Here is a 21465-nt window from a genome sequence, read left to right on the forward strand (position 1 = left end):
TCTCTCTCCCTCCCTCTTCCCACCTTTCTCCCATCTCCTTCCCTCCCTTCTTCCTTCCTCTCTCTCTTTCTGTCTCTACATATCCCCTTTCTCTCCTCTCTCTTTCTGTCTGTTTCTCTCCCTTTTTCTTTCTTGCCTCTCTCTGTGTCTTCCCCATGTCTCTCCCTGTTTCTTTCTTGCCTCTCTTCTCTCTCTCCTCCTCTCTTTCCACTTTTCCCCCAACTCCCTCTCTCTTCCTTTCTTTCTCTCATCTCCTTTTTCTCTTTCTCCTCTTTTTCTCTCCCTCTCCCTCCCTCCCTCTGTCCACCTTTCCTCCATCTCATTCTCTCTCTCCTCTCCTCCTTCTCTCTCTGTCTCTCTCCCCCCTTCCCTCCCTCACACACACACTAATACACCAAATGCGTATCCCCTTGTATTGTACAGAAAGGCATCCCGTGTGTGTATGCCTGAGAGAGTGTATCTTGTTTGTGATTGTGTGAGTTTAGGTTCACCTGTGTGTGGTCTGCGTCTGTGGCTGTGTCTTTGTACGCTTTTGTTCAGCATTTGTGTATGTGTATGAGTGGGTGTTTTTTGGGGTATCTTTGTAAGCCTGTTTGTAGCATGTTGTGTCTTTGTGTGAGGACATCTCTATAAGTCTGTGTAGGGTGTGTGTGTGGGGGGGTATGTCTTGGTGAGTCTCTGTGACTGTATGCTCTGAATGTAGAGACCCTCCAACACTGATGAAGCTGCTGCCTCCCAGTTTTTATCACTAGCCAGTTTGTCCCTCCTTGATAAAGGGGCAGTGAGCTAGAGCAGTGCAGTGAACTCTGACCTGGTTAGCAGGAGAGCTGGGGCCTGGTACTGCCATGGTGATACCCTGGGCAGGTCAGTACCCCTTTCCAGGGCCTCCTTTCCCCCTCTGTACACTGGGGGGGGCGCTTTGGATCATCTCCAAAGCCTCTTCCTGCTCTGACAGAGGAGAGGCCTCAGAACTGGGGGCCCCAGGACTACCCTTTCCTCTTCTTCCTCAGCCTCAGGATCCTTCTCTGGACACTGGGGCCAGGACCCTTGGTTAGAAAAGGTGTGTGTGGGGAGCCCTCCAGCTCCCGGGATGATTCCAAAGTGGGAAGTCCCAGTAATCGAAGCAATTAGTCATGGGAGCAATTATGCTAATTGTTCCACTCCATGAGTCACTTCCAGCAAGTAAATACTGATTAATTCATTACTGAGCCTGAGGGAAGGGAGCCGGACTCTTTTAGGACTAATAGCTTCCTGCCCTCTCACCGTCAATGAGGACCCCTTGTCCCTGTCCCCCACTTGGAGAGAACTAGGCTTGGTAGGGTCAAGCTGTGTCTGGCCTTGGGGTTCCCTAGCTCCTGGGCTTGGCTCCGAGAGAGCCCGGCAGGGTTGGAAACCTTTCCAAAGATCTAGTCTGGCTTTGTGAACACTCGGCGCAGAGGCTGAACATTCAAGGGAGATGGGAGGGTTCTCCACCTTTCAAGGACTGGGAAAAGACAGCCACAGAAGGGTCTCTAAGGATTTTCCAGTGGAAGGACCCTTACCAGTCACTAAGTGGGAGAGGGCGTGGACAATGGGAGCAGAAACAGCAATGAGAATGGGGCTGGGGAGTTCAGCCCAGCCAAGGACCTCCACCGAGCTTCTTCCCTTCTGAATCAGATGTCTCTGTGAGTGGTTCCACGCTTTATCCAGGCTCCCACGTTCTGAACCCCCCAAGGCCCCTTCCACTTTAGGGGCCATGACCTTGGGCTCCTGAGGTGTCATCTTTTCTCTGTCTCCAACTCTCCTAGCTGTCAATAACCGGACTGGCTTGCTTCGCCCTCTGCCATATTACTGGAAGAGGTGGCAAAGCCTGTGGGCTGTTGCAGTGGAGAGAGAGAGAGAGAGAGAGAGAGAGAGAGAGAGAGAGAGAGAGAGAGAGAGAGAGAGAGAGAGAGAGAAGACTAGTGATGGAGGATGGAGTCAGAGGACCTGGGTTCAGATCCCACCCCTGCTGCTACTTACTACATCAGCCCAATGATATCACTTTCCTGGGTCACACTTTGCTCCTCTGTAAAGTGAGGGGGTTGGACCAGCTGGCCTCTGAGATTTCTGCCAGCTCTAGAATGATAATCAAATCATAATTTGTTCCCCTCCTCCTCCTGCTGTTGTCACCACCCTACTCCAGGTCCTCATTGCTGAGATCATGAGATCATAGAGTTAGAGCAGAAAAGGGACCTTAGAAGTCATCGAGTCATTTTTCAGATGGGACAACTAAGGCCCAGAGTGACTTACCTAAGGACATAGTAGGTACCTGGGGCAGGATTTTTTCTCAGCTCCCAAGTTGATGAGTTGCTCCCTCCTCTTGTTATCTCTGGTTCCTTCAGCCATTTATTCAGATTATTCAGGCTATTTGCTTCCTTTGACTATGAGTTTATCAATGTTCCTTTCAATGTGTGGCTCCTAGACCTCCCCCCAGGGCTCTACGTATGATGGGGCTTTGGCAGCTGGGCTGTCACACACCTTGTTTCCTGCAGGAAGGCTGAGCTGGTGTTCCCATTGGGAACTGCAGGGCCACATGGTTCACTGGGCTCTCATCTGGCCATCCAAGACACCTGCAGGTGGTTTCTTCAAATCCAAGTGTAGGAGCTTGCATCTGTTCTCATTAAATAATTTTTATTGCTATCTTTTGTTTTTATGTTGCTTTCATTTCCAAATCTGCCCTCTCCCCACATAGCTAGAAATAGTGAGGGAGAGAGAGACACACAGAGAAAGAGACAGAGAGAAAGGAGACAGAGAGGAGATGGATAGACAGAGGAGAGAGGGACAGAAAGGGGAGAGACACAGAGACAGACACGGAGAGAGAAAGGGAGAGAGGGAAAGAGGGAGGAAGAGGGAGAGGGGGAGAGAGACAGGGAGAGGGAGAGGGAGAGGGGGAGAGAGAGAGAGAGAGAGAGAGAGAGAGAGAGAGAGAGAGAGAGAGAGAGAGAAACTAAGAGAAAGGAAATTAAGCAACTTGACCCCCATTCACCCCGTGGTGGTATGTAGTCTTCCAAGCCCATTATCACCCTTTCTGCAAAGGAGGGGGAGGGGAAGGAGTTGCGCTTTCTCCTCTCCTCATGGAGGATCATCATACTTACCCAGTGCTCAGTTTCAGTTTTCTGTTCTTTGCATTTACATGGATGATGTCATCGTGCCTGTTGTTTTCCTGTTTCTACTTGATTCTGTAAATCAGTTCCCTGGGTCAGAACATCATAGATCTGGGAGCTGGACAGAGGAGCCAGGGGCTGTCTAGCCTGATCCCCTCATTTTACAGATGAAGTAAGGAAGGCTCAAGGAAGGTAAATGACCAAGCCCAAAGGAGGAGGCATCAGAGGCTGTGTCTGAACCCCAGCTATCTTTTGTTTACCAGTATTTCCCTGGAGATAAATTCAGAACCTGGCAGACAGGCAGATTATCAGCCCATCATCCTAACCTACTGAGATATTTTGGGTCCTCATTCTGTCATTTCACTGTGTTACTCTGTTCTTCCAAACTTTACATCTGCTAAAGTTTGATGAGCCATCCCTGCCTTCATCCAAATCGTTGATGTAAAGGTTGAACAGAAAGCAGCCTTCCAGTTTGACATCTATTCAGTTAAGTCAGGTAGCCTTCAGACATTTTAATAAATGTGCCTACTTTGTGCCAAGCCCTGTACCAAGTTCACCCAACCATATTATTACCTAGTGGACACCTCTCCATATTGTTTTTGAAGTTTGATTTTGTTTTATCTAGAACAGATGTCTTGTCTAGAATGGGAAGACTCATCTTCATGAGTTCAAATCTGGCCTCAGACACTATCTGGGTGACCCTGGGCAAGTCACTTCACCCTGTTTGCCTCAGTTTCCTCATCTGTCAAATGAGCTGGAGAAGGAAATGGCAAAACCACTCCAGGATCTCTGCCAAGAAAACCCCAAATGGGATCATGGAGAATCAGCTGCAACTGAAACAAATGAACAGCAACAAGAACAGCAACTAGAATAGGTATCACGGCACTCTTAGCGTGCTGGCATTGGAACATCCTGGATTCAAGGTCCGCCCCTGACACATACTGACTGTGTGACTCTGGCCAAGCCATTTAAAGCATTAGTGCCCCCAGGAAACTCCCTTAGGACGACAAGGTGCCAAGCATGTGTGGATCAGGATTAGAAGTAGATTCTTCACTGGGAGTTCCCAGTACCAATGGAATCACAGATCTGATGGGTTTGAACTCTGCAGAAAAATCTAAACATGTCCCAAGGTATATCAGAGTCTCCCCAACAGCTCAGCAGAGCAACACAAAAAAGACAATTGTGCCTAGTCATATTCTCCATCCTACACTGTCAAAATTTACCATCCTTTAAAAGAAAGGAAGGTTGTGTGCTTTGACAAGGCAGTCCCCAAGTTGTATTTAACCTGAGGTCTATCTCCGTTCATCGTTCTTTTCATTTGTCTGATTGTTGTTAGGGTGGCATCTCTCTCTTTCTCTGACTCTGTCTGCCTGTCTCTTTCCCTCCCTTCCTGTCTGTCTTGCTATCTGCAACCCTGTGTCTGCTTGCCTCTGTCTGTCTGATTCCCTCTCCCTTCCTCCCCCCTCTTTCTCTTTCCTCCTCTCTCTGTCTCTGTCTCTCCCCTCCTCCCCTCTCTCTGTCTCTCTCCTTCTTTCTCTCTTCTTCCCTCTCTCTGTGTCTCTCTGTTTCCTTCTTTCTCCCTCTCTCTGAATATCTCCCCTCCCTCCTTAACTCTCTCTCTCTCTCTCTCCCCCTCTCTGTTCCTTTCTCTGTCTCTGTCTCCTCCTTCCCTCCCTACTCCTTCCTCATTCCCTCTCTCTGTCTCTGACACTGTCTCTCTTTCTTTCTCCCTTCTTTCCTTCCCTCCCTCTCTGTCTCTGTTTTTCTGTCTCTCTTCTTTACCCCTCTCCCATCCACAAAGATATGAGTGACGGACCATCATATGCATTACTGATATCGAGGTGTCTTGCACTGCTCTTCTCCTGCTCTCCCAGTCTAGTGACTGAGTCTAAAAGGAAAGGAAATGTATGATCCATTCTTCATGAACCCATACTAGCTCTAAGTGCTTTCAGAAGTATTCAGAGAGCACCCCTTTCAGAACAGACTCTAGTGGTTTGCCAGGAAGAACAATCAGGCTATTAGCTTATCACTGGAGGAACCCACCCTCTTCCCCTTCTTGAAAATCAGGCCTCCATTTGCCTGGTGCCAGACCTACAGTGCCTTGTCTGTTTTCTGTAATTTCTCAATTATTGGCAATGGCTCAGCCACCACATCCCTTTCTTTCAGTGCTGGGGATTGTTGCTGGTATAGGTCTTGTGACATGAGACCTTTTAGGGCAGCTGGGTACTTCCCAACCCCTCGAGGGCTCATCCTGGAGAAGTCACTACCTATTTAACCACGTTTATTTTATACTTTCCAGTCTGCAGAGAAAACAGGCAAAGTAAGATGAGAAGGGGTGGTTTGGGTTTGGTTTTTGGCTTTTTCCATCTTCTGTCGTCGCCCAGCTACCCCCGAGGTGATGATCCTGTCCCTTCTTTGAGCTCCCTTTTGCTCCCCAGGAAGCTACCCCCACCACACCCAACCCCACCTTCTTTGCTGTCCTTATTTCTCCCAGGCCTTTCCTCTTGACATTCTTGCTGTTGTTGTTATAGATCCCGGAGTATCCTTGTGTCTCAACATTCAGCTCCCTGCCTCCATCTTTTGTCTGCATGTTTAAGGCCCCTAGTTGGGCTTGTGAGTGTTCAGTGTGTCTGCCTGAGACTTTTTCCATGCCTTCAGCTCCTTTGGGCTCCTCTTCTTTCCCTGAGCTTAGTCATCTCTCTCCCACTTTGTTCCTTTTCTTTTTTTTCTTTTTTTGGGGGTGGGGGGTGGGGCAGTGAGGGTTAAGTGACTTGCCCAGGGTCACACAGCTAGTAAGTATCAAGTGTCTGAGGCTGGATTTGAACTCAGGTCCTCCTGAATCCAGGTTCCATGCTCTATCCACTGCGCCCCCTAGCTGCCCCCGCTTTGTGCCTTTTCTTCTGCAGGTGCTCCCTCCACTTTCTACCTGTTGAAATCCTATCTGTCCTTCAAGGCCTAGTTTAAATGACAAGCTATCTTAAACTCAGAATGCCCCAGACAGAGCTCATTATCTTTCCCACAAACCCTTCTCCCATCCCTTACCTTCCTTAGTACCATTGAGGGCAACCCCATCCTCCCAGCCTCCTCATGCTCTCCCCGCCCATATCCAAGGCCTGTTGATTTCACCTTTGCAGTCTCTCTCCAGTACACCCCCTTCCCTCCTCTGACACTGCCACCACCCTGGTGCAGTCCCTCCTCACCTCACATCTGGACTATTGCAATAGCTGATGGGGTTGGGGCAGGGGGTGCCTGTCTCAAGTCTCTCTTCTATTAAGTCACTAAAGTGATTTTCCTAAATCACAGATCTGACCATGTCGCTCCCCTACTCAATAAACTCCAGTGGCAGTGGCTCCCTACTGTCTCCAGGATCAAATACAAAATGCTCTGTTTGGCATTCACAACCCTTCTTACCCTACCCTGCCCCCTCCTCCCTTTCCAGTCTTCTTGCACCTTACTCTCTACCACATACTCTTCTATCCAGTGACATTGGCCTCCTGGCTGTTCCACGAATGAGACCCTCCAGCTCTGGGTTCTGGGCATTTTCTCTTCCTATCCCCCATTCTTAGAATATTCTCCCTCCTCTATCTCAACCACTGACCTCCCTGGCTTCCTTTAAGTCCCAGCTTCTACAGGAAGCCTTCCTCAACCCCTCTTAGTGCCTTCCCTCTGTTAATTATTTTCTATCTATCCTGTATTGAGGCAGCCAGTAGATAGAATGCCAGCCCTGGAGTCTTGAGGACCTGAGTTCAAATCTGGATTCAGACATTTACTAGCTGTGTGACCCTGGGCAAGTCACTTCACACTGTTTGCCTCAGTTTCCTCATCTGTAAAATGGGCTGGAGGAGGAAATGGCAAACCACTCCGGTATCTTTGCCAAGAAAACTCCAAATTGGGGTCATGTAGAGTCAGATATGACCGAACAACAGCAACAAATTTATCCCACATAAAGTTTGCTTTGTGTATATTTTTTGCATGATGTCATCCCTAGGGCTTAGCTCAGTGGCTAGCACATAGTAGGGGTTTAATAAATGTTTATTGATTGATTGATTATTATCACTATCACCAACAAGTGTTTTACTTAGCACTTACTCTGTGCCAAGCCTAGGGATACAAAGAAACCAGGTCCCTACCCCCAAGGAGGTCACTGTCTAATGGAGGAGTTAGTTCAGTCATGTCTGACTCTTCAGTGACCCCACTTGGGGTTTTCTTGGCAAAGATACTGGAACGATTTTGCCATTTCTTTCTTTAGCTCATTTTACAGATGAGGAAACTGAGGCAATTAGGGTTAAGTGACTTGCCCAAGGTCACACAGCTAGTAAGTGTCCGAGGCCAGATTTGAACTCAAGGAAGAATCTTCTGACTCCAAGCTAGGCACTCTATCCACTGTGCCACCTGGCTGCCCTCAATGGAGAAAACAACCTGTAAATAACTGGGTTTTTGCAAAATATATACAGGATAATGAGAGAGAATCCCACAGAGAGAACACAGGTGGGGGTGGGGCATGCAGGGATTTGAGCTGAGTCTTGAAAGAAACACCTACTTTGCTGTCTATCCCCCCCCCCCCATACACCTTCCTTATGAATGAGGTTGTCAATGACGCTGTCCTAGGTACTAGAGCTACAAATACAAACAGTGAAATAATTCCTACTTGCAAAGAGCTTACGTTCCAATGGGGGAAGATGAGTGGGTTAACAAAAAAAGAATAAATACCAAGAATTACAGCAGAGTTAAATACAGGGTGGTTTGGGAGGGAGGGCTCGAGCAGTTGGAGGCATGTGGAACAGCTAGTAAGATATTTTCATTTTTTTCCTCCAGACGCCAAAACATTAAAGAGTTTTACAGCCCTAGCAAGCTGTCAGTAAATTATCGAATGAATGAATTCGTGAGATAGAATTCTTTTCTTTAGTCGGGTAGGGAGGGTTGGTGACTTAGTCCTAGCTACTAATAATTAACGCATCCCTTCACTTATGGGGAGGATGCCCAGGACCTCGGCAGATTTCTGTGTCCTTTGAATTACATCTCCAGGGGTGGGGGTGGGGGATAAAGATCTGGGACTGGAGTCAGAAAGACCTGCATTCAAATCAAGACTCAGGTATTTACAAGCTGTGTGATCCTGGGTAAGTCGCCTAACTACTGTCTGCCTCAGTTTCCCCAACTGTGAAATGAGGCTAATGATCGCACCTACCTCCCAGGGTTGTTTTAAGGATCAAATGAGATAATATTTATAAAAGTGGTTAGCATGTAGTAGACTCTATAGAAATGCTTCTTTCCTTCCTTTCCCTGAACTGTTTCCACTTCTTGTGTGGGGCCAAGCATCATGTTTATCAGATGGAGGATGAGACTTTTGGTTCAGCCTCTGTCTGGGGTGAGGGTTCTGTCCATAACTGGGATACTTGATCAGTCTGCAAACAAGGTTAGGGGACTTGGTCCACAATGGTCAGAGTGGTTTACTCTAGCCTGGGCTAAGCATCAGTGTAGGGGTTAGGGGATTACTTTTTGTCCCAACTCAGCATGTGGCTTGAGTCATGAATCATTGTGTGATCAAGGTTAAGGCCCAGTCTGGGTCTAGGGTTTGAGACTTGGTCTCCTGTTTAGATATGTGAGATTTAAAATTGGATATTAGATCATAAATCTCCCCTACTTAACCTTTCCCTTAATTTATCTCCCAAACTAGTAAATGGAAGAAGCTTTTGGTTTTCTAGATAGACCTTTTTATTTATAGTTATGATAGTCACAAGGTGATGTTGATTAGAAGGATAGGAAAGTAGAAACATAATACAAATCGTCTTAAGTCTAAGCTTAGTCTATATTCCTTATAAAAACTCACCAAACCGAAAAGGCCACCTTTGGAGAGAGAGAGTCTGTGCCGCGCCGTCAGGAGTTCCGCCAAGCAGGCAAAAAGGCCTACTCTCGTTCTCTCCACCCCGGAAGTCAAAAACCCGGCAGGCAGTCTGACATGCGCAGCAGGCGGACTGTTCATCTCCTCCCCAAAAGGGTGGTCCTTGAAAAACTGGCGTCTTTCAGTTATCCTAACCGACTGTTAAAAACTTTCATATTTTACCACAGATAATAGGATAATAGATTCTGAAGGGACCTTTTGAGGTCATTGACATTTTTACAGATCAGGTAGGTGGCCTTGTGCATAAAGCCTTGGACTTGGGGGTGGTAAGACCTGGGTTCAAATTCCCACCTCAGGCACTCACTAGCTTTGTGACTTAGCCTCTTTGTGCCTGTTTCTTTTTTAAAAAGGGTATATTAATAGCATCTACCCAAAAAGGTTGTTATGAGGCTCAAATGAGATAACATAGAATGTTTTGCAAACTTCAAGAGGCTTTCTAAATGTTAGTTATTATCTCCATTTTACAGATGCGAAAACTGAGTCCCAGAGACTAAAATATTTTTCTAAGGTCACACAGGTTTGAACCCAGGTCCTCTTGACTCCAGCCTCAGTGCTCTTTCCACTGTGTCCCCAGAAGATTTTGTATGGTCTACATTTGAGCCTCAGTATGTTCCCAGGGCAGGGGATCAGTCTGTGTCCAGGGTTAGGGCTCAGTTAAGGGCTGATCTTGTGTCAGGCTCAGGAACCATTCTGTGTCAGGCAGTAGGGCTCTGTCTGACTGGGGTCAGGCCTTCGTCTGGAGTCTATCTAGGAAGGTGGGATGTCACCCTCTAGCCTGGACAGGTTGGAAGACAGTTGGGGTCCATGGGATGAATCCGTGTCTGGCATTAGGGCCTAGTCTTCCCCCAGGCTGTGTGTGGGGGTCTTTGCTTCCATGGTTAGGGGGAGTCAGGGTCCAGCTAGGTATTAGAGGGCTTTGACTTTGTCCAGGATTATGACCCAGTCTTTGACTGAGTCCTGGGCTCAGTCTGACCTGGGCAGGGCAGGTTTGTTTGTGTCCATGGTTGGGTCTCCATCTTGTAATTTGGGGTGGGGAAGAGGGTACCACAGAAGGATCAGACCCTTGCCTTTGACTTGGACAGCACCGTGCTCTGACCACTGCCTCAGATCCCTGATTTAGGCTGGACTGGAAGATGTAGTCAATGGAAAGAAGAGAAAAGGGGTACAGGGGTCTTGATTCCCAAGCTTCCCCAAATACCAGGCTCCAAATTCTCATTCTGGATTCCCCAGCCTCCCTCTTTCCCCTCCTCCCTTCACTTGTCTGAGATGGAGTTCCGTAAGCCACGCCTTTCCTGAAAAATGGGGAGGGGCCGTTTCAGACGTCCCAATCGACTGACCTCCAATCCAGATACTTTTCGTCTTCTTGGGCACACTGCCCAGGCTCTGCTCTGGCCTCTTGTAGCTGCTCTCAGAGGGCGAGGGGGGCATGGGAAAGCAACAGCTGCTCTGGAAAGTCTGGAGACGTGGGTACCGTGAGATCCTTCTGGGAGAAGTGTGGTTAATAGGCAGAGATCCCAGCTGTCCATCCTGTTTTCTTGGGGTTCCTAGTCCCTTCCTCTTTCTTCCCTCTCAACAAAAGCTCTGGGTGTCTCCTGTTTCTCCTTCACCTACTGATCCCTGAATGATTCCCCCTTCAAGGTTCTGATCCCCACCTTGTTCTTCCTTTCCAGCTCCTCTCATCATCCCTTTGCTTCCCACCTCTCAGCCTTGCCTCCTGTGCCCTTGGTATGGTGCTGCCATGCTTTTCCTAGTCTGTCTACTCACTGTTCCTCATGTAACACACCATCTCCACCCCTGTTGCTTTGAATAGTCAATCCCCCAAGCTTGTGTCTCTCCTCACTTGCCTCTAGGAATCCTTCCCTGCTTCCAAAGCTAAGCTCAAGGGCCCCCTTCTCAACAGGGCCTTTCTTAATCTTTACCCGCTTCTTCCCCTCTGCCTATCTCCAGTTGCTAGTATTTCCTAAAATGACATTTTTAATAAATTACATTTTACGGATGTAGAAGTATTTTATATTTACTTTTTCATATGTTGTTTGCCACATGAGAGTGTGTGCTTTTTTTTTTTTTTTTTTGGTGAGGCAATTGGGGTTAAGTGACTTGCCCAGGGTCACACAGCTAGTAAGTATTAAGTGTCTGAGGCTGGATTTGAACTCAGGTCCTCCTGACTCCAGGGCCGGTGCTCTATCCACTGCGCCACCTAGCTGCCCCGAGTGTGTGCTTTTTGAGAGAAGGGACTATTTCTATTTTTGTCTTTGTAACCCTGATGCTTAGTGCAGGGATGGGGGACGTGTGGTCGGCTTAGTAAATCCTTTGAGCTAGTGACCTGCTCTTCGGGAATTGGTCATGGAAAGCCTGAGAGGTTGGGATTCTGTGTAATTGTGTGAGAAGGGAATTTGACCCAATGGGGGATGCTGAGCCATGCCTGCAGAGGCCTGGGCTGAGCAGCATCTCCTGTAGCCTCTCCCTAAGCGTAGAGAGATTGGGCACTGGGCCTCCATTCTAGGCACCCCGGGATTCCCAGCAGTGCCACAGGCATAGCTCCTGGTTCTTTGGGGTGGGTACCTGGCTGTGCGGCCTCTGGCCTTCCTGGGTGTCCACTGACCACTGACCATTGACCTCCTTCCCTCTGCTTCTCTATAGGCTCAGCGATGGCGCAGTGAAAATTTTGAGAGGCCCGTGGACTTGGAGGGATCCGGGGATGACGACTCCTTCCCAGATGATGAGCTAGATGACCACTATTCGGGCTCTGGCTCTGGCTGTGAGTAAAGCCCCTTCCTCCTCTTCCTCCCCCCCCCATCCCTCCCGTGGCAGCTGGGGACTGCCTAGCTTGGAAGCTGCTGGCTCCTGGGACATTCCTGGGGGTGCTTCTGGCTGAGTGCCATGAGGGATACAGGGAGCAATAACTGATGCCGACATAGCCCTTCTGGAGAGCCCTGGCTGAGCCTTGCTATAGCGCTGTGAGCGAGCTATCGGCTCCATTTTACAGATGAGGAAACAGAGGCAAACAGGGTTAAATGACTTGTCCAGGGTCACACAGCAAGTAAATGTCAGAGTCCAGTTTTGAACTCCCTAAAGATGAAGCCTCCCAAATGAAGGCCTGGTGCGCTATGCACTATAGCACCCCCTAGTAGCCCATTAAGGTGCTATTATTATCATCCCCATTTTTCAGATGAGGAAACTGAGGCTGAGAGGGGATAAATGATTTGGCCCGAGTTACACAGCTAGTAACTAAGTATCTAAGGCTGGATGTGCACTCAAGTATTCCTGATACCCAGGCCCAGGACCACCCAGCTGCCTACACTTTTAGCATTAATGGTGTAGCTAAAACTGGAGTCTGGTCTCCAAATGTTGAGATGTTCCTCTCTCTAGGAGTTTAGGTTATAGGTGAAGAAATAAACTACCCACGGAAGATTAATATACCAGGCAATGGTGCCTGGGGCCCACGAGTGAGGGGGGCACACAGGAAAGCATGAAAAGGGCTCATTGGGAGTAGTACTTGGCTGGGGGTAATCAGGGAAGGCTTTCTGGAAGAGGTGGGAGGCTGGTTTTGGGGGTTGGATTTTGACAGGCAGAGAGGAGGGAGTAGATTCTTCCCAGGAATCCTTTATCAGCTCCTTGGCCTGGCAGGGACTCTTGGAAAAAAGGCCTTATTCCCTTCTCTGGCTTATTATCAAAAGGGAGACTGAATTAAAAAGTGGGTGAGAAAATGCCAGTCTTTTCTGCACCCCCTTCCTCCCACAAAACCACAGCTCCTTCGACTCTACAATCCCCCCTCTTTTTCCTTCCTTTTAGACTTTGAGCAAGAGTCTGGGATTGAGAAGGCTGTGCGGATCAGTACCAATGTAGCTGTTGCCCTGTCCACCACACCAGCTGTGCTGCCCACCAGTGCTATCCAGCCGATGGGCACCCCTTTTGAGATGCAGCCATCAGAGAGTCCCACTCCAAAGCCTGCCACCACTGTCCTGGCAGGGACCAAGGTGTCAGTGGTCCCTACTGCTGCCGCCACGGCCACCACTGTGGCTACGGCCATGGAGGCCGTGACCACTGAGGCTCCAGCTGTGGCCACTGAGGCCCCAGCCGTGGCCACTGTGGCCCCAGCAGTGGCGGTGGCTGCTGCCACCACCAATGTTGTCCCAACCACCGCTAGCATCCCCACATACCCCCCGTCCACAATCAGTGTGCCGGTTTCTCAGACAACATCCCTCCCTAAACTCCCGCCTCCTCCCCCAGCTACGGTGGCAGCCACGGTCCAGGCCACAGTCCAGGCCACTGCCCAGGCCACAGTTCCTGCCACACTCACCCTCTCTGCAGCAGCTTCTGGCCTGGATACAGAGGCATCCACCCCGAAGCTGGTGGTCACTGCCACGCCAAGCACCTTGCCGAAACCAGAGACCTCTCAGCCTCCAGGGGGCTTTGAGAAGAGCACGGTAGCTCTGGGATCTGATGCCCTTGTGCCCACTGAGGTGCCACAGGTGGGAGAATAGGGCTGGGAATTAGAGATCAGTGGAGAAATGGGAATTTATAAAAGGCTGAATTCGAGGGTGACTTGGGTATGGGAATGAGGCTGGGCTGTGAGACTGGGATGAGGGTTGGCATGGGCTTAAGGCTGGTGAATAGGGATGGCATGAGCAAAGAGGCTCTTGTATGGAAGGCAGTGCTGTTTGGGGGAATAGGGGAAGGGTGCTGCTATTTCAACAGCCTCTTCTTTTGGGGAGGGGGAGGGCTCCTGCCAGGCACCATGACTGGGCCCTAACAAATGGCATTTGGTGCCTGGGCATCTGCACAGCCCCCACTTCCCAGATGGGCCTCCCTGACTCTTCCCTGGTCCATTCCCTCTACCACCCTCTCTCCTTCCCCTCCATCTCTCCTCCTCCTCCCCTTTTCTTCTTTCCCCTGGATCCAAAAGCCCTGGGTTCAAATCCCAGCTTTGTAAGTTGCTCCTCATGTGACTTTGGGAAAGTTATATGCCCTCCCCCTCCACTGTTGGACCAGATGCCCCCTAAGGGCCTTCCTGACTTCTAGTCTATGATCCTGTATTGCTTTCCCATCTCTTGTCCCTCTTCTCCCTCCTTCTTTCCTCTCTTTCTCACCACCCCATGCTTTTCTTGACTTCCTTTTTTTCTTTCAGAATGGTTCATTGTTTATTTTTTTTATATCAGTATCGCTTTTCAGTGATTCTCCCTAAATAGAGCCTTTTCTTGCAACAGATAAATTAGATTCAAATAAAAGATCGCCCCGTCATGTACCCCCTTTCTTTTCCTCCTTTTGTTTCTCTCTTCCCCTCTCTTTCTGGCTCTTTTCTCTCCTTTTTTCCTTCCTTTCTCTTTACTCTCGGTTCTTTCTGCTTGGCACAGGGGCTGTCTGTGGATTTGGGGATGAGAGGGGGGGGTGAACCCGGTGGAAGATTTCCATGCTGGGGAAAAGACGGAGCCTTGAGCCGACTCTGTGAGCCCCCTGCCCATTTTCCTCCCTTTCTTTTCTCTGTCCCTGCAGACCCCTACCCCAGAGGCCCCACTGGCTACAAACCGGGAAGTGGAGGCAGAGGTACCATTCCCCAGTGGGGACTCAGAGCCCCCAGAGGAGGGAATCACCCAGCCAGAGCTGGACAATGAAGTGGTGGCAGTGGGTGAAAAGACCACTACCACCTCAGCAGGAGTGAAGCCCAAGGACGAACAGGCTGGGCCAGGCCTGTTTGATAACACCATCGACTTGGGCAACTCAGCAGCTCAGCTGCCTCAGAAGAATATCCTTGAGAGAAAGGAAGTGTTAGTAGGTAAGGCCTGGCTAAGATGGGGGGCGGGGTGGAATAGGAGATAGGAGGGAGGATGGATAGATAGATTTCTTGGTTTCCCAGAACTTATAGTACTTAATAAGTGTTTCATTCGTTCATTCATTCATTTGTTCATTTGTTCATTCATTGATTCATTCTGCATTCACTCATTATTTCTTTTTCTCCCAGGGGACCCTCACTAGCTCAGGCTTCAGGGGGTCCCTATTCCACTTGGAGGGGGGAGATATGGCAGCAAGAACCAGAGACTGGAGTTGGCCTCACCCCGCTTCCCAGTGCCTGAGCCCCTGCCCTCCCACCCTCCCTCCCTCCCTCCCTCCCTCCAGCCTCCAGGGGCCTAAGCTCTGCTCACTCATTCTTCCCTACAGCGGTGATTGTGGGCGGGGTGGTCGGAGCCCTCTTTGCTGCCTTTCTGGTCACACTCCTCATCTACCGCATGAAGAAGAAAGATGAAGGGAGCTACACCTTGGAGGAGCCCAAGCAGGCCAGCGTCACATACCAGAAGCCGGACAAACAGGAGGAATTCTATGCCTAGAAGGACCTCCGTGCCTCCTCTTGCCTCCTCTTCCCTCCCCTGCCCCCAGCCTCCCTCTCCTCTCCTTCCCCCTTTTTTTTGCTTACCCCTTGGACAGAACTGACTGTGAGTCTTCTGAATCCCTCCGCTGCACTGGACCCGAGTTATTGCCAGTGCAAGGAGACATTGTCCATAGACCCTTCTGCCCTCCCTCTGGCACGAGGGGCAGGACCTTGGACAGGGGGCAGCCAGCCTCCCCTCCCCGACCCCTCTTATTCCCCGACGAGCTCTGATCAGCACCCCTCTTCACTTTTCAGGCCAGAGCTGGGCCCCAGAGGAGCCAATGGCCCGGCAGGCTGAGGCTCCAGGAACTTTGGGTCACATTCCTAACTGGAAGAAGTTAAGAGTCAGACAGAACTTTCTTTGGTTGATAAATGAGGGGGTGAGACTTGGGATTCCCTTTCTCCTCTCCCTCAGGCTCTTGATGGCCTTCTCATCCGGACTGGGAGGTTTCTCCTGGACTGGCAGCGGGGCACCTTTTGTCATGGGGCCGTGAACCCTTAGCTTAGTGGTTTTAGGGGCCCATGGCAGCCAATGCCATCTCTTAGGCGGAACGTCTTTTGGCCATGGCAAGTGAGCCCTGTAGACAGTGCTGGATTGAAGGTGGGGGGAGGAAGGAGAGGAAGAGGGAAGGAGAGTCTGAGTGGAAGAGGGGAGATAGTGGGAGAGGGGAGTGAGTCGGGGAGCCGAGAGGCTCTTCACCCTCCCTTGCCCCTTCCTCCTGCTCCTGGGGCTCTCTCACACCAAACCTTGAATTACCTTCCTGTGCCAACCAGCGCTAGGGTTAACAAGCATGTGGCTTTGCCAAGAGTGCCTGAGAGTGGCTGGCTCAAGCCTTCTCCAGGGGAGGGGGGACATTCCTTCCCTCCCTCCCCCCTCTCCCTTGCTGGCCTGGGTGCAGACTCTCTGTGTAGCCCAAGTGGCGAGGGAGGGGGAGTGTATGGGCAGAGATGTTCTGCCCAAGGCACGACAGCCACCCGAGGGGGTAGTGTTTGCCAGACACAACTTTGTCACAACCAGCCACATATATCACTCACACGACCCAGCATGCCGACAGTCACAAAAGAGTCACATACACCAGGTCCACCAGCCATACCATCTTGTGTCCCAACAGAACTCTCCCACACACCAGTCATTGACATAGTCAGTCAATATCACCAGCCACATGTCCATCCTTACATGCTATAGCTGGGCAGTTGGGGAAGCTCTTTTTAAAAGAAAAGATGGCAGGTCACTCGCCCCTCCCCTGGATGCCTAGAGCCGGTGGGAAGAGCCAGGGTGGGTGGGGGGCTGGAAGAATAAGTAGTCTGACAGGTGCAGCTTTAGGGCTGATCCTGTGAATCTGGAAAGGAAGGGGACACTCCTGGTGGACCCAGAAACCAGATGCCAAAGGCCTGACTTGTGTGGTGAAGTTGTATGGATGTTTTCATTCTGCCAGTTCAGACCCCCTCCCTCATGGACTGGGGATGGGGACAGAAGGACTTTCACTGAAACTGACTGACTTCCCAGCAATGGCCTCAGGCCCTTGATTTCCTACCTGGAGCTGGCTCCCACCATCTTGCCTAGTTCATGGGCCTATGTGTCTGCCAACTCTTGGAAGCCACTTAGTGCCTGCCTGGATCAAGTCATGAGCGGCCCTTAGCCCTCTCTCCAGCCCTACTGCCTCCTGACTAGTATGTGGACATTGGCCCTCCTCTTGGGGAACCCCTGTGGGGAGACTGTTGAGCGTCCCAAGGCCCTTTGGTACTTCCTCCCCGTAGGGCTCCTAGGAGCCAGTTATGAGCTCCCTGCCCCAGAGCTTGTGCTTGGCAGAGATTCTGCCTGCAGTGAGCTCCCTGTTTTAGGGTCTTCACCCTTCCTTGTCCCTGTCACAGGCATCTCCATGCTCTTTGACCCTGTTTGTAACTCTGGGAGTGGGTGTCACGTTCACAAACAAAGCCTGGCCCGTTACAGTTTGTATCTTCTGCCTCCTTGGGAAACCTGAGGAACCCAGCATCTCTCAGGAGCACCTGCTGGCAGAGGCCTTCACACCTGGACCCTGGGGAGCCTCCCAATGCTGACAGTCAAGAAACTGGAATAGCGCCATCACCAGCGGGTTTCATGCTGGAACGTCTGTTCTAGACGGAAGCACTCTCCTTCAGAGGCATGGAGCCCTTTGTGGGCTGTCTCAGACTTGGGGGAGGTGGTCTTCTGTCAGGGGAGGAGGGGCTGGAAGGCGTTCCAGGGAGAGAATCCCGGATTTTGGACTGTTTGCCTCCCATGCCCACCCTTGATGAACCACCTATCTCACTCCCCTGCATTGTCAGCTCCTCCCAGCCCACGGTCAGAAAGTCAGAATGGCCACTTGGTGAATTTTGAAACATACATATGGGGAATGGGAAGAGGCTTGTAGCTTCTGGGGGAATGTGGGAGTAGGGAGAGAAGTTCAGGCTGAGGCCTAGGATGGGAGGCTGAGTTCATGGACCAGATCCCTGGAGGGAGGAGTGGAAGGGTGTCAAGATCTTGGTCCCAGCCGCTCGATCTCCTTCCCAGAGGCTCTTTTCAGTGAGATTTGGGCCTTCCGCCCACTCTCAGCATAGGTCTTCAACATATTCCATCAGACCAACCCACCTGTAGGGCTGTGGTCCATGACGAGAGGAGAAAGGAGGCCTTGAGGAAGTGGCTGGTGTCATCAGGCTAGGAGCTTATTGGAGTGGTAGAACACAGCTCTGGAAAAGTGGATCCCCAGAGGTTTGAGTGTGGAGGGACGGGGAACAGGAAGGCCTGAATCCCAGCCAGCTCCTTGTCCTTGGGACCTTTGTCTAGGCTTCATCTTTGGTCCCTCCAGTTGTCACATCACCACTGGCTCCCAACGCTGACTTGAGATAGCCTTGTGGCCCAGTGGTTGAGGGGACGGAAAGGGGAAGGGACACTGAGAAGTAAAAATAAGGTAACACTAGCCTCTGAAGGTTGGTGGGGAAGAGTATAGAGGGGGGTCAAGTTCTCAGCGGTGTTCTTTCCCTGGGACCTCCCTTTATCTGATTATGACTATGATATCAATGTCACAGTGTCTGTCCTGTTCCAGTGAATCACCCTAGACCTTGCCCCCATTTCTAAGCAGGGGCTTGGCTTGGGGAGGATTTCTTGGGAATGGGGAGGGGGGGAGAAGCTATAGGCAGCTGGTTGCCTAAGTGAGTTATGTCTATAATATGGACAGTCTAGCCAGAGGGGAGTTCATGTAGCCTGAGGGCTTCGTTTAGAGTCGGGGGGAGTGGTTAGGAAGCCCCTAAGAAGTTGGGTCATTTGAGACCTGGGCTCTACAGCCCTGGTCTCCCCAACCCCAGGAGCAGCACACCCTGAGGAGGCCTTCTTTGGTGACCCATTTCTTTCACGTTTGAGGGGTCCTTGGAAACTGATGGGCATGGTCCCTAGTGGAATGCCCAGTAGGAAAGGGAAGGTGGAGGAGAAAGGCAACTTGGCTGGGAAGCCTTGTGGTCAGGAACTTGGGGCCCCCTTGTGGGTCAGCTGGTGTTGGATTTGGGGCCTGAGAGATGCTGAGAGGTTGGGTTGGGAGGGCTGTTGGGAAGCAGACATTCCCATCCCCCTTCCCCTAGACTCAACTATTAGCAAGGCAGCTGCTGCCTCTTGGGGTGTCCCTCTGTATTTTCTAGATGGCCCCCTTTCTGTTTCAGGGCATCTCATCCACAATATCAGGACAAATGTTCCTCCACTTTCTCCATTTCTCCCCATTCATGGGGCAGTGACCCCAGGCTGCTCTCCTTGTAAATAGGAATTGAAGGAGCCTGTATAGATTTACAGATAGCAAGATCGCCAAAAGACCTGGGGACTGAGGATCTCAGGGTACGTGGCCCAGTCTTTAGAGCTTCTCTGAGTTCCAGGATCTGGCTCTCTTCCTGGAGAAGTTTCTAAGGCTGGAGCTGACACCATGGCCCTCCCCCACCCCCCTTCACCAAATGGTGAATGCATGTAAATATTTTAACAGGAACTGTCTCATGCAGCAGACCCCTCTTTGGGGGTTCTCCCCTTACAGAACCACCTGTGGGCCTGGGACTTGGAGGGGGCAATTGTCTGGGCATCCAGGTCGAAGAAAGGGGAGAGCAGAAACCCCTTACCCCCACCCTATCTATATCCTTCCCGCTCAACCTGTTTGTTAACTCAACCTGTTTTTGTCCTGAGTTTATGGCCAAAACTTTTGAATAACAAGGGAGGAAGAGACCAACTGAACCCTTTCCCATCATACAGAACTAGTCCAAACCCTGGGCTCATGGCCCAATCCTGTAATGGTACCATTATTATTATTTTTTAATTCTTTCTGTGTTGTGCCCATTTATAAGAGGAAATAAAAATGAAGTCATTGAAAGGATGCTCCCTGGCTGGGAGTGGGGTGAGCATCAGAATCATTTCTCCAGGCCCTGACCTCACACCTCCCTGCCAGTCTAACCGGAAGCCACCTCCATGTGCCTCAGCTCCTCCCCCTAAGGCAACACCCAGGGACCACCAGAGCCACCTTTGATTTTGGAAGAGCCTAAGGGAATAAAAGGGAAATTAATTATCTCCTGAGAACCATTCGAATTCCACAGCCATTTATTAAGCACCAATTTATCCTACAGTACTCTTTAACTGCAGGGGAAGAGAAAAGATTAGAACACTCCTTCCCATGGAGGTTAAGCATCTATTAGGAGGACTTTGACACCAACTAGAACCTAAAACTTGAAAGGTGCAACAAAGGGAAGTGAGAAAAAACTCATGTTTAACTGGTAAAAGCAGGGAAGGCTTCATGGAAGTGGCGTTAGAGCTGAGGTTTTAAAGGATGGGTAGAAAAATGGGGAAACTGAGGCCCAGAGGTGATGACATGACTTACCTGAGGTCACATGGGCATGGAGTGGCAGATCCAGGATTTTAAGTGCAGTTCTTTCCACTATGTAACATTGCTTCTACTATGAGGCTCATTACTAGAATACCCGCCACTAGATGATGGCATTTTTGGCTGTGGTGATGCTCGAAGCAAAAATCTAAAAGCTCTGGTATGACCTCCATCTCCCCCAGTAATAATGGTGAAGTAGTGGAGAATGGGGGCAGGAGAGGCTAAGTATCTGCACACTGTTTTCTATAAACTAATGCTTATGTGAGACCTTTGCTTAATGACCAATAACAAAACTCTATTTGAGTAATCTGTTCATTGCAATTGAGAAGCAGTGTGCTGTAGGGGAAAGGATGCTAATTTTAGACACAGGCCAGACTTGGATTCAGATCCTGGTTCTGACACTAGTTGTGTGACCCTGGGCAAGTCACTTAAACTCGCTGAGCCTCACTCTATAAAGTGGGGATAATCGTATGTGCTGAACAATGCTTTGTAAACCTAAAAGAGCTATATAAATGCAGGTTATTAAGCATATCCATATTAATCTTGCTATAAATAAAATAGAAGATATAAGATAGTTGCAGTAACTAGTAGAATGGCTTGTAGGTTCTTGGAGAGCTAAATAAAGGCATTGATTTCACAGAATATTTGGTCATCTCACTTTGCAGTGCTTGTGATTAGAATTGGCAAACTGACAGCCATGAAGAGAATCTCTGCTTATGGACCACCATCTGTTTCAGGGGATGAAGACAGTTCAAGGAAGAAGCTATTGAGGTCTTTCCAACAGTTAACTTAAACGTTAATATTCAGTGACTTCAGTGCAAAGATGGGCATGGGGGAGGATGATAGAAACAATGTCAAAAATGTTGGTTTGAGTTCAAAGAATGAAGGAAGGGAAAGCATTGTAGATTACTTAGATGCCTGGCAGTACATCACAAATACCTCCTTCAAGAGAGTTGGAAAGAATTAAATGTGATGAGCACCAAGCTTCATCTCTCTCTCTCTCTTACACACAAATGAAATTGACTCAACTTAGGAGACAATGCCTAGACAGGGAACTTTTGGTCACCACCACGGGAGTCATTTTGAGATCCACCAGATAGGACAAAGGTCAGAATCAAAGCTAAGAACACATTACATGAATTTAATTCTGATCTGCTTAAATCATTGCTTCTAAAAATAGTGGGAAATGGACAGAAAGAGCATGGACTCTGAATT

At 49.8% G+C, this 21465-nt stretch overlaps 1 protein-coding gene across 1 annotated transcript in view; it reads left to right on the plus strand.

The window, feature by feature from the left end:
* Nucleotides 1-20892, plus strand: part of SDC3 (syndecan 3) — a 72205-nt gene extending 51313 nt beyond the window's left edge. Inside the window, exons 2-5 of the mRNA XM_043992481.1 lie at nucleotides 11665-11782; nucleotides 12817-13496; nucleotides 14518-14797; nucleotides 15181-20892. Coding sequence (XP_043848416.1) covers nucleotides 11665-11782; nucleotides 12817-13496; nucleotides 14518-14797; nucleotides 15181-15347 — 1245 coding nt within the window. The 3' untranslated portion in view covers nucleotides 15348-20892. The remainder of the gene's footprint in view (nucleotides 1-11664; nucleotides 11783-12816; nucleotides 13497-14517; nucleotides 14798-15180) is intronic.
* Nucleotides 20893-21465: the final 573 nt, after the last annotated feature.

The sequence above is a fragment of the Dromiciops gliroides genome, chromosome 3, assembly GCF_019393635.1.
Source record: "Dromiciops gliroides isolate mDroGli1 chromosome 3, mDroGli1.pri, whole genome shotgun sequence".
Taxonomy (NCBI): Eukaryota; Metazoa; Chordata; class Mammalia; order Microbiotheria; family Microbiotheriidae; genus Dromiciops; species Dromiciops gliroides.